General features: G+C 37.6%; 1 protein-coding gene across 2 annotated transcripts in view; it reads left to right on the top strand.

Moving 5' to 3' along the window:
• Positions 1-13,883, top strand: part of Sphkap (SPHK1 interactor, AKAP domain containing) — a 127,128-nt gene that overhangs the window by 29,106 nt on the left and 84,139 nt on the right. For both annotated transcript variants that reach the window (XM_077799615.1, XM_026396289.2), the window contains exon 3: positions 4,483-4,590. In XM_077799615.1, coding sequence (XP_077655741.1) covers positions 4,483-4,590 — 108 coding nt within the window. The remainder of the gene's footprint in view (positions 1-4,482; positions 4,591-13,883) is intronic.

The following is a 13,883-nucleotide window of genomic DNA, read 5'->3' as shown; positions in this document are numbered from 1 at the left end:
GAAAGAGGGGGAAGAAAAGCATTCCAGGATTCCTGCTGCAGAAGTGGCCTTCAGATCAGATAGCTTGGTCCAATTTTTTTACAAGGGACAGAGGCTGGGGGACAACTTAGCCACAGAGATAGTTAACAGTGAGTCATGGCTGGACCTCAAACCTCATGCCGCCCACCCATCACAGGGCCCTGAGGAGAAATGGGTGACTGCAGAAACAGGAATTTGGTAGGACTTAAAGATGAGAAACTGAAATTTCATCACCATGCAACACAGCACCGCTTAAGTGGAAATTCTGAGGTCTGAGAGCCTGCCTCCAGTGCCCATTCAGCCCTCACTCCCTGACCGAGCTCTCCAAGCCTGGACAAAGGGATGTTAATGTCTCTTGGGCCCTTACTGTATTCTAGGCACTGAAGACACTAACACCTTACACATTCTGTACGTATTAGCTTATAGAGTCGACCCCATAAATCTCAAGGTTTGATTCAGATAGCATTAGAGCCTAACTTCAGAGAGTTCTCAATGCAGTATTAATAATGCAGATCAATAATTAAATGATATAAATATTAAATAATTAATAGCATAAAAATTAGGGCACTTGTGTAAATGTATTTTAATTATTGATGTCATCAAATGAACTCTTCAATTATAATGAATAATGAAGTTTTTAAACTTTATTAAGTCAGTTTTTCATTTTGTGACCAAAAATACCTCAGGAAAACCATTTAAAGAAGGAAAGGCTGATTTTGGTTCACAGTTTCAGCGGTTTCAGTCCATAGTCTGCTGGCTCTGCTGTTTCTGGGCCTGTGGGGATGCAGACAACCCGGAGGAAGGGCCTGGCAAAGCAAAGCTACTTGCCTCAAGGTGGCTGGAAAGCAGAGAGAACAAGAAAGAGGCCCAGGTCAAGATACACCCGTTAATGGCCCTCAGTGACCTACCTCCTCCAATTAGATCCCACTGCCTGCAGTTTCCATCACATCCCAATAATGAATTCAATCATGGACCCATCATTGGATTAATCCACTGGTGAGGACAGAGCCTTCGTGATCCAGTCACTTCCCCAGAGCCTCACTTCTGGACACCGCTGCACTGGGGACATAGTTCAGTGGTAGACAAGCCTTCAACCCATGAGCTTTTGGTGGACACTCCAGATCCAAACTAGAGTGAATCAACACTTTCACCACACAAAGTATTTCTTCCTAAGCATTGAAGATTCAAGTTTTATTTTAAATTCCAATTTCTTCCTCTGCCATTTCTATTTCCTCTAAAGGAAAGACACATCTTAGGGAAAATATTCAGCATCTTCAGGATGTGGAATATGCCGTTGAAAAGTCTTTCTAGAAAAGTCTTTCTAAAGTTTTCCATTGAGTGAGTAGGCATATAAAACACTTTTCCCTTACTGTAAGGATAGAACAAAGCAAGGCATTTATGTATATTTGGTTAATTTAAAAAAAAAGATAAGTTCAAAAAATAAATGTTTTTAGTGTAAAAGACTCCATAGATTAATCTTCCTGCAATGATTTCCCTGTGTTACAGAAATGAAATGCAGGAGAAACCCAGTAGGTAGCCTGCTCTCCACTCAGCCAAACTCCTTACCAGACAGCCCCTTCCTCAGTTTCAGGAATCTCAAAGTGGAAGGTAGCAGGCTGGTGACTTTTGGTACCTGCCCGTCTGCCTTTCTGTGTTTGATTACAAAAATGGGGTGAGCCACCTCATCATTTTTCTGAAAGATCCAAGTGAATTGACATTGAACTCTGTCCAGCTCCTCAGGTTTGCCTAGGACAAGAATAAATCATTTGCTATTGTGGCCACTGCTTTTTCTGTTGACATACTGTGTTGTAACCATAAATATGAACCCTGAGAATATAGACCAGGTCCAGGGACTAATTTTTGAGGAGTGAGCTTTGAAATGACTAAGAAGTGATTCTGAGCTGGGCATGGTGGCACACCTCTGTAATCCCAGCAATTTGGGAGCTTGAGGCATAAGAATCACAAGTTTGAGGCCAGCCTTAGCAACTTAAAGAGACCCTGTCTCAATAAATAAAAAGGTTGGGGATTTAGTTCAGTGGTAGAGCAACCCTGGGTTCAATCCCCAGTACAAAACACATACAAAACGAAGAAGTGCTTCTGGTTAGAAGGTGTGGTTTAACAATTAAATATTAATGTAAAAAAAATACATGAAAGAAAATTTGCAATTCCTAGCACATTGTAATCTTGCAAAAAGAGTAGATGCAACTCTTAATACTACAAAATGAATAAGTGAAATTACTCCACACACTAGAATATTTGCTAAAGAAAATTTGTCTTTATATAACTGATATAATTTCAATCCAGTAATTTTTCAGGCAGAAGGCATCTAATTATCTGTCATTCTTTCAAATAGTAGCAATAAAAACCATTGTCTCAGAGAATAACCTGCCATCTGCAAGGTTCAGTATTTTATGTGTAGCAGTTCAATGAATACCCACAATGTGCCCAACCTTGTGGGTACTGTGTTCCCCATTTACAGATATAGAAATTAAGGCTCAGATTTTAACTCAGCTGCCCAAGCTCATCCTGCTTCTCACGACCAAGGTAGGATTTCAGCCCAGTGGGATCCCTGATGCCCACGCTCCTGAACTCTATCCTATGCTGGAAATAAATGTGAATGTCAGTGTGGGGGTGGAGTAAGCTACACAGTTTAAATGAAAGTAAACCACTAAGTCTCATTGTCCTACTTATAGGTCATCTGTTAAAAACTTAAAGGGAGCAATTTTACGGGTGTCCTGTAAGATTTTATAGGTTCTCACAAGGGTTCTATATATAGCACAATAGCATATCATGGGTTAATCTAAGGCCATGGTTCTCAAGCTTTTGAGCTCAAAATTATTTTACCCTCTAAAAAAAAATGATGAGGGACCTCATGAAGCTTTTGTTTACATGAATCATGCTCATTGATATTTTTTATATGACAAATTAAAGTGAAGAAATATTTTTTTTATTTATTTCAGAAGCAATAAACACAGGCCAACATACATATTTTATGCAAAATATCTATTTTCGAAAACAAAGCCTTGAGTGAGGATAGAGAGTCAGCCACATGTCTGTAAGTCTCCTTCATGACCTCCTGCAGGGAAGACAGCTGAGTCAGCATTAAGGTTCTGCTCCACACTCGTTCTGTCCTGCCACCACCAGTGGTCACACAGCCACCAAGAAATGCCACTTCAAGACTCAGGAGGCAGAGTTAAAATAGTAAATAATGCCTCAGTGTTCTGAGGTGAAACCTCCAGAGGACTGAGGAGCTCTACTGCCAACTTTAGTCCACAGTATAACAAAGTCATCACTCGATTGCCCCTTGTCCCCAAAGTACCTCAAGAGAGATGAAAAATTGTCATTGTGAAGTAACGATAAGCATCAAGTAGGAAAAGCTTTACAAGTAATATCATGGGTCCAAAACCAAGATGTTACAGAAATAAGTGAACTCAATTCAAAGACCAAAACTGGTATATTTCTATCTTTGCAGAATAAAGGAATAGAATCCTTTGTTGTAAAAAGGAAATGTACTTGAAGTGTTATTCTATCGTATTAGCATTAACCAAACTGATCACATATTATGTGGTTAAGGGAAGGTAGTAGTGAAATATCATTAGACACAGAACCTCATAAACGTGAAATCTCCAGGACAGACTGGGAATCTTGGATAAGATGACAGAGAGACACTTTATGCAACATTTGGAAACTGGTAGAACACATTAGAAGTCGAATCATTTGCTTATTTTTGTGACTTCATCTAAAAAAATATTTTGCCTCTGAAATATGCCTTTTCCTCCTTATTTTAAAAGCCAGGTTCTAAAACAAGGTATTTATAAGTTATTTTTGATTTTGTTAATTCATATATTCAACTTTGTGTTTACCATACCACTTCAAAATGAAAAATGGTTATCTCAAAGCAATTGAGTTGCTCCTAATGATGTTTAGCTTAACATAATGTCCTAGGTGCTCCAGAGAGCTGTGCCCTATTTCACAAGTATGTTAGCAGAGTTGAAGAGCCAAAGAATCAATGTTTCACCACAAGGGAAAACAATCTATTTTTTAAATATAAAATGTATTTGAATTGTGAAAGAACACTAACAGTAAAGGAAATATTTCCCTCATTGCCAACTTGGCCATATCTCAAACAATCATCTGATTGCATATTATGGGAAGATCACACCTACAATGAAGTTTCCAGATGTTGGATTTGATAAGAGGAGGAATTAGTGTCAGCATCAATGGATTCCTCTTATGCCAATTTCCAGGGCAAAATGTTACATTTTCTAGTTGTACTATTTTCCCACAGTGTTTTGTTGTTGTTGTTGTTTTCTTTTCTTTTTGTTTTCCCTAATGTCCAGATACTGTAAAACACAAACAGCATACAAACAAAACCCACCTACATGGGGTTTTTGGAAGAGAGCTGCTTGTTTAAGTAGAAATCCTTGCCAAATAAGCACTGAGTAGTTGTCTGGGTTCCCCCAGGTCCTCCGCAGCAATAGCTTGCTCGAGTCCACAGACTACTGGTTGCAGAATCAGACGACGCCCTGCCAGATTGGTTTTGTGGAAGACAAGTCTGAAAACTGTGCTTCTGTAAGTATCCAGAATTCTTGGGAATGTCGTGAATAAAACAGGGAAATGGCACATGCATCTTAGCTTGAGATACAAGTGTTGTAATTTATAAAACATAAGTTTGGAAAAGTGTCCTTTTGAAAATACAAAATTAGTTTGTATGGTTTGTCAACAAAAGGACATAGAAAGCTAATGCTTCTACCTCGAACTTGCTCATTTCAACGGGTAAACTCATCTGATCAATTCTCCGAGGGAGAAAATTTTTTTTCCAAGAGAAAAAAGTGTTTACATTTTCAAAAGCAACTGAGAAAAAGGTTCAGAAATAGATTTATAGGATGGCAAATAAAAGCTATTCAATAGTGCTCTAAGATTCTTTTTAATTTATTTTATAACCCTGACCAGTAGGTATGTTCCAATGTAAATATTATGTAAAATTTTTCCACCACACTTGAGTTATAGTTATGACTTGAAAACTTAACCTAAGAAATAAAGAGGCATGCATTTTAATACACTGTAGCTGTGCTTGACATACAAAACCTTTCTTTGCCGGATCAACAATAATAATTCCTACAGCTTAGAATGCAAATGCATACTGTTGATATGAAATAGACTCCTTCCCATATGCTCCATGAAACTATATTTTTCATTTTTATTGAACTCATCCAGCTCTTATGGGGTCATGATTATAGAGATGGGAAAGCGTGTTTTCAAAAAGGAGAGAAATTTAATGTAATTCTCCTGACTAAATTGAGAGCATCAGCTCTGAGCTATTCCTGGAGGTAAGTTGTATGCCAGCATTTCTGTTAAAAGGGAAAAGCAGAAAATGGGATGGGAGGCTTTTTATATACTGAGCAGACCAGAACCGGCAGACAGAGGATGTAAAACACCTCACACAGCAGGCTCTCATAGCCCAAGAAAGGCAGAGTTCACTGTCGCTCATCAGTATATCTTTCTTTAGGCAAATGGTTGGGAATCTTCAACTTTTAGTACATTTGGTTGCTTGTCCAGAAAACTAGTTGCTGGCTAAAAATCTCTGGGGAAAACAAGAAAGGATTAAGTGGCAAGTAATTTGACAGTAGTACCTCCTTTGCAAAGTCAATTCTGAAGTGAGCTGGAAAGTACAGGCAATTGCTGGTTCTGATGTGCAATTAAACAGGTATCAGAGGTAAAAGAGAGAAATACAGAGTGAAAGCTGTTAGGGGCCACACATTGGTCAAAGTTGTACTGTATCACAAGGTTTTTCCACTTGGAGAACACACAGAACTTGGAACACTAAAAATGGTGTAATGAAGGGCTAAGAGGTCTTCTCTAAATTTCCTATTTGGGGAGTCTGTGTTGTAGGTCTATAATTAGAAATGCTAGCTAATTTCTAGTTGAATTTAAAGATTACCATTGTATTATCCTATATTCAAAAAAACTCCTCCCACTCCCTCACCAAACCCAGTATACTTAAATCTGGGCTTAAAACTGTGACCTCCTTTCTTTATTCTTTTTTCCTTTCTAGTGTCAGATGACTTCGGGGAGGTTGAGCTGATTCATCCTGCCTTTAAGGTTCTTCTTATTCTTCCCCAAAGGGGAAAATCCTAAACACAAGTAAAAGGCATAATATTAGATTATTTGCTCCCCCTCAAGAAATTTTAATAATTAAAACTGACACAAAAATCAAAACTTGTCCATAATTCTATATTCAAGAGAAATCTCCCTGCCCCCCGCCAAAAAAAAAAAAACTTAGCCGTAATCTCTCAAAAAGTATCCTGTAGTCAATTTTTCTTAATTTTGAGGTCCTTCCTCTTTCTGGTTTGGCACATATATGTAGGGTGGGGAGGATAAACCAGAGACCAGAGGTGCACAGTGCTAAGGAGTAACTGTCACCTACAGGAGAAACACAGACCAAGTCTAGAGGTGCTAGACCAGGACAAGGAGCTCTTGAGCAAAAGAGCCACATAGGAGTCTCCAGACGGTCACAGAGAAAGTACTTAATTCCCTCTTAAAACCCACTTTCCAAAATGTCAATATCTCTAGTAATTAGAGAAATGCAAATCAAAACTACTCTAAGATTTCATCTCACTCCAGTCAGAATGGCAGTTATCAAGAATACAAGCAACAATAAGTGTTGGTGAGGATGTGGGGAAAGGCACACTCATACATTGCTGGTGAGACTAAAAATTGTTGCAACCAATCTGGAAAGCAGTATGAAGGTTCCTTAGAAAACTTGGAATGGAACCACCAGTTGACCCAGTTATTCTACTTCTCAGTCTATATCCTAAAGACTTAAAAACAGCACACTACAGTAACGCAGCCACTTCAATGTTTATAGCAGCACAATTCACAATTGCTAAACTGTGGAAGCAACCTATATGCCCTTCAATAGATGAATGGATAAAGAAACTGTGGTACACTACACAATGGAATATTACTCAGCATTAAAAGAGAATAAAATCATGGCTTTTGCAGGTAAATGGATAGAGTTGGAGAATATCATGCTAAGCAAAATAAGCCAATCTCTAAAAATCAGGGACTGAATGTTTTCTCTGTTAAGTGGATGCTAGTCCATTCGGGGGAGGGGGCATGGGATAAGTGGAGGAACTTTGGATGAGGCAAAGGGGAAGGGGAGCAGGTGGCAAAGGGGTAAGAAAGATGGTGTAATGAGAGGGTCATCATTACCCTAGGTACATGTATAATTACAGTAATGTTATGACTTGCCTTCATGCACATCCAGAGAAGTGAAAAATTCTGCTCCATTTGTGTACAATGAATCAAAGATCTTTCTATTGTCATGTATACCTGATTAGAACTAATTAAAAAAGAAAACACATTTTCCACATAACCATGAAAATGAAAGTGTAATTGAGACAGGGAGAGGGTATCTTCATTTAAAAAAATATCTTCATTAAAGTTTAATTCTTAAAAAAATAGCTTATGAAATCATCCCAAACCTGAATCTATTTGTACATAAATCACAGCAGAGTCTGAGGGGCTGAGTAATACTGTCCTGTATTGTCCTGTTTTGCAATCTGTTCATAGTTCTGGGGAATCCTACTCTAAGTCTGTTGTTGCTTTATAAACTCTTTCATTCCTGACCAAAATTAGTAATTACATTTTCATATTTAATGTAAGTTAGTTTGGTGTTTGTTGCACTAAATTTAAGGTTTTTAGATCTGTGGCTTCTTAAAACTAAGTACCTCAGTGTTCTCATGGTTTCTAAATTTAAGATATCTATTTGAAATTTCTTGGGGTTGGGGACAACCTCTGGCTTGGAAGACATTCAGGGGGTTGTGTACACATCTCAATACGGCAGTTTGTTTTCAAGAACCAGACCATAGATTATAGTTATTTCCATTCTAGTGCATGACTTTGTCCATTTATAGATAATGAGAGAAGTCTTAGCCAAGAGTGGTTTGAAGGAGTCAGGAATGTAGCAGGCACCTCAAACAGAGCCAATGGCCCACAAGCTCCTGAAGTCAGCTCCAGTGGCTTTTCAAAAGGTGTTATGATTTTCCTAAATAAAATTTTCTTATCAAACTTAGACTTTTACTTTTTGCTAATTTGACATTCTGAAAAAAAAATTCATATACTAACCTTGTAGTTAGTATATGAATACTAACTATTCATATACTAATGAATATTAGTTTTGTAACCTGGTCATTTAAAAGAGAGGGACTGTGTAGGAGAACAATGGAATTCTAAGCCATTCTCCGAAATTCAACAGCTAAGACATTATCTCAACAGAGGTCCTTAACAGAGGAACTGGATTTTTTTTTTTATAATACCTTAGTCCTTATTAATCATCTATTGTTTTGGGCTATTCACTGGAAATTAAGTTTTGACTTTTCAGGAATCACCTTTTGGTTCAATACTTCATTAACATCCCCACATCATGAAAGTTATTATTACTCATGTAATTTCTGTTCAGCCTTTCTCCTTAATAACCATTGTAAGACTCAAGCCATGTCCTCTTCATTGTATACACTTTAATTGATGAATCACAGTATTTTAAAATGTGTTACGTCTGCCTTAAATGTACAAATAAGTCGAGTTCTCAAGTGGCCTTCAGCAGACTCCCCATGGTATTGCAAAACTAAGATGCCTGTCAGTGTTCTATAAGTCTCACATTCTGAAGCAGTCCAGGGGTAAAAATTAAAAAAAAAAATTCAGATGAACGTATTTAAATTTAATTATTTCTCCAAATCTATCTACATCTATTCTGAAACTTAAAAAATAAAAAAAGTAAGAAAGAGACAAATACCCCGCTTAGGTTTTTCTTTGGAAAAATCTAGACTCGTGTGATCAAGGAAATACATAACTGTAAAATAGAGAAGTTTTTCTTTTCTCTTTTTTTTTTTCTGTTTTGAGACAGGGTCTCTATAAATTGCTGGGAGGTCTTACTAAATTGCTGAGGCTGGCCTTGAAATTGCAATCCTCCTGCCTCAGTCTGCCTAGTGACTGGGATTACAGGAGTGTGCCACCATATGATATTTATTTTTCCTTTAAAACATCAAATCTATCTTTTTTTTTTTCTTTTCAATTTAAGGAGCACTAAGCACGTCTTAAAAATGGTGGCAGAATGGCTGAGCCAAGCCAAAGCTCTGTGCTTGGGTGGACCCATTCAACTTAGGAAGCAGTTTAAGCAGACATCCAGGGTCACTTGAGTAGGTTGGCTCTCAGAAAAAGGGGTGCAAGAAAGCTCTCAGTCCCAACACCTAGATTATCCTTCCAGCTCCACCCAGTAACACTCTCCAGGAGAAAAGCTCCAGTAGGCTCTATTTCTTTCATTCTGACAAATTTGCAGGGGTTTGAATACCCAACACTGTTGGAAGAGTCTACACAGGAGCTGTTTGAAATCTAGCTCTCAAAGTGATAAAGCAAGACAGCCTCAGAGAAGCAGAGCAGGAGACCTACAACCTGTCCATGTGGCCTTGCTCACCTTGTGCATGACCCATAGCCCCTCAGAAAACCCAAGAGTCTTAGGGAAAACATTTTAACCTGACTTTTAATCAAAAGAAATTTCCACAAAACCTTACCTAGTCTTCAGGAGGTAATGCATTAGAAAGATCACTTGGTTGATAACCATAAAGATTTACGCATCCTTTATAAATCATGTTTCCAAAGAATATTTAAGCACTTGGAAATAAAGTCTCCTAGTGTGACTGTATATAAAAGTGAGCTGTAAAATATGTAGGACAAACAAGTAAAAAAAAAACTCTAATATACAATATGAAGAATATAGGTAATAATAGTGTTTTGTTTTCAGGATTTTTGTTAAATGAGTTGATTATAGCTGCTGCTGCCTTGGGGGTAAGAAATGAATAAGTACGTGAGGCAATAGATATGCTACATTATAGTGCCCGTTTTACCACATGTATCTTATAGCATGTTGTATGCCTTAAATATGCACATTACAATTTATCCAAAACCAAAAATCACTTGAAAATAAAACAGGATGTTAATAAATTGGATGAAGAAAGAGAAATCAAGAATAGCACCTCTGATTTAGGCTTGAGCTTCTAGGTGAATGGACATGTCCTCTACTATGATGGGATGACCGAGGAAGGAAGCAGATGGTTCAGGTGACGTGATGCTATGTGTCCTGTAGGTACCAAAGGAGAGAAGTCAAGTAGGGAGTTGCCTATTCAAGTTGGAGCTGTTCAGCAAGAAGTAGAGATCTGAGAGTCCTTGGAATGACCCCCAGAGAGCAGAGATCAGCCAGCCTGGGTGGGGTGTAGGCAGAGGAAGGGGCTTGTGCCCAGCTCTGGAATTCTCTGAAACTAAGTACCTGGTCAGTGCCAGCATGTTTCAGGGTCTTAGAGGTAGCAAGAGATTATTATTTTAGCAAGTAAGTCTGAGATTCAAATATTTAATGAAGTATTTTATAAATCTTGACAATTTTTGCAGTTAAAATACAGTCAGAAAACCTGAGTGTTTATACCACTTCTCAATTTTTTTAAAATTCATTTTGACAGAAGAATACATTATTAAAATAGTTCAGAATAGCTTCAACTTTCAAATTTTCAACACTCCCTACTATTATAGCAACCCCTAGTATTATAGCAATTTTCCTCTTAGGTGAAAGCCTATCAATCAAGAAGATCAACAACAATAAATACTTATTCTCATTAGAATACCTTTAAACTTCAAGGGTATCAAAGACATTATTTTCTGTTTCTTTTTAGCAGAAGTATTTGTTTAGATTAAACTGCTTCCTTATAACCTCTTCTAAAATCTCAAAAAAACTACTTAGAAATAATAGTATTTTTTAACTTAGATTATCAAGGTGAAATCCATATCTTTATTTCTTCATAGATTTCTCTATATACATAGATTGATCTATCTATCTATTGATCTATCTATGCATATGGGCAGACCTGTGAAGAATTAAAGAGAGTAAAGATTGGGCCTGGCTAATAACTACATAGGACATTTTATTTTAGTTTTCAGTCTTTGGATTATAATTTCCATCTTTGTAATGAGACAAACTCACTCTAGAGATTTATTAGGAAGTGAGAAAATGCTAAAGTCTGAAACAGAACTCCTATCCTACCACACTGCATATTGTACTTATTTATAGACCAGAGACAGCCCTCCTTTTACATCACAGAGGACACTTTGTATATGTGACTGGCCTGTTGTTTCTGCAATGTCATCGAAATTTAATTGGATTATCTATATGGATTTATTGCACCTTCCAGAAGCATCTGAAGGTACTGAGTAGGGTGAAGGAAAGTTTGTGCCCTCCTAAATTTTGTCTTAGGTTTGGTTTAATGTAAGTATTAAGCAGCATAACAAAGAGAGTTAACAAAGATAATTCTACTAGGCATCCTGAGGGAATTCTTGTAAAGCAAAGTCTTTTACTGTGGACACTTCTGAAATATTGGACTGGATAAGTCTGTCTTGTGAAGCAGCTGTCCTATGCACTGTAACATGTCTAGTAGCACCCTGATGTCTACCCATTAGATGCCCACAGTAACCACCTAACAAATTGTCACAAACAAAAATGTCTATAGAAATTGCTAATGTCCCCTGGATATGGACAAAGGGCAGGAAGTGTGGAAGGATGACACAAAATCACATCTAGTTAGGACCGACTACTTTAATTGTTTTCAAACTTTAGCCTCCAGTCACCCATGAGGTAACCCAAGCCAAGTCATGTGCTTCAACTCAAGATGCACCTCACCCCTCCACAGTCATAGAGGATCACGTAGAATCTACTCCTTTCAAATGACTACAGTGCACATGTTGCTGTCATCAATGGCCATGTGCACTGAAGAGGAAAGGTCCATGAGACAAACTGGACCAGTTCAGGTACCTGCCCATAAGTCAAGATCAGTTAACTTACTGCTATTGCCTGTGCCACCAAATAGAATCCAATACCACTGGAATATCCCAGGCCACCAATTTCCAGATTGAGCTATATTGCATTTATTTTGAACTTCTTTTCTTTTATCAGATATAATGCAATACCAACAGCTAATATGAAAGCATTACTACCTAATGGACCTATTATTGGCATCCAGGTTATTTCCTTCCACACTTTCCCACACAGGCTAGAATGAAAAACCAAGTTGACTCATCTGGTTTCCAAATGAGAATATAAGCCCTGGATAGAAGATGTTCAATTTGTCAGGAGAAGTCAGAATCTTTTTTTTTTTTTTTACATCTACTGAATTCTAAATGTTGGCCCATACTAACATTTTCTTTTGATGTTGTGTAAGCAAATCAAAACACATCTGTGGGTTAGAACCAGCTGCTGGGACTTCAAGTTCTGAAATCCGTCATTTTAATGTATGCCCACTAGCCTCACTCTTATTGTCTGAAAACTTCTATGTGCATTTGAATTCAGGATTGTGGGACAATCCTACAAATGTTTTTAAGCTCAAAAAATGCTGGTCTAGAGCCATGGGTTACCATAGCTTCCTTTCTCATTGGCCAAGTCCATTTTTCCAAATTTTTCTACTCTAAAATCAGATATATCCACCCCCTATTCACTTCCAGAATATAATTTAGAAAACAGTCTCATCTAACCTGGAAATGAAGGACAATAGATGTGGATTACCACAATCTATTTTCTTTATTCATATGTATATGTATGAGTATATTTCTGTTGAAACTATTGTTCTGGTAATTAAACAGTTCCCTTAATGAAGACTCAGTCAAGAGTGATCCAAGATATAAAAATAGACCCAGTAGGTGTATTTGCCCCAAAGCAACTGACTCAAGAGCCCCTACTTCTATCCTGTCCAGTTTTTGCCTCTGGAATGTGCCTCTGTTCTCCTGACTACCCTCAATCCAGTTTCATTAGAATACTTGACATCTTTCAAACACCTATATTTCTTTCCCCAGGAGATTTCCTTACCCTAGACTACCCTGGTACCTGCTTGCTGCCTTATAAATCCTTACTGACTTTTTCAGTCCAACTATGTTCATGCAAAATAGTCATTTCAGTTTTTAAGTATTACTCATTCAGGCAGGGAGAAAAATATCAGGTTTATTTTTTTCAGATGAGTTATTGGAAAACTTACTGAAATTTTCTGCACTTCTTACTTTTCTTGGAACTGACAGTTGGCTTCTGTATTATTTCATTTGTGTGCTCCTTAACAATTGGCTTTGTCTTAAAAGACAACAAATGGTCATTATTCTTTATAAATATACTCTTCATCACTGCATTATTGTATTCTTGTACATATTTATCCTTTATCTTTATAAATACTGCTGTTCCATCTTTCCCTTTAAATGCAAATAAAAAATCAAAAAACAAAACAACAACAACAAAAAAACTTTATTGACCTGTCAAACCACCTACACTGCCCTCCTTCCTTTGACCATCAAACTTAAAATTCAAGAAAAACCATACTGTATTTACTATCTGACTCACCTTTCTCCCCATGCTGCTTAAACCACTCTTATTAGTGTCACCAAGTCCACTAACATATATCCCCAGGTTACCTTACTAAGCTGATGATACACAAATTAAAGTCACACCTCTTCCCAACCTCTGAAAACAAGCTATTTTTTCCATGGCTTTAGGAATACCATTCTCCCTTCTAATTCTTCTCTTGCCTCTAGAATTATTACGTTTAAAAATCTCCATCCAGGGCTGTTCTCTCCATGCCAAGCCTGGCACTTTGATATGGTGATTCCCAAAGGTCTCTCTGAAACCTGTGTCCTTGATGCTTCCACAGGGCCATTTCATCCTTACCCCCTGCTTCAGCTGTGTACTGATGACCTCCATCTCCAGACTGTAGCCTTATTTCCAAGTACTTGTCAGATACACCCACCTCAGACTTCAACAATATCCCACACTCAACATTTCTGATAGT

Source organism: Urocitellus parryii, chromosome 1 (genome assembly GCF_045843805.1).
Source record: "Urocitellus parryii isolate mUroPar1 chromosome 1, mUroPar1.hap1, whole genome shotgun sequence".
Classification (NCBI taxonomy): Eukaryota; Metazoa; Chordata; class Mammalia; order Rodentia; family Sciuridae; genus Urocitellus; species Urocitellus parryii.
This window is presented reverse-complemented; position numbering and strand designations above follow the sequence as displayed.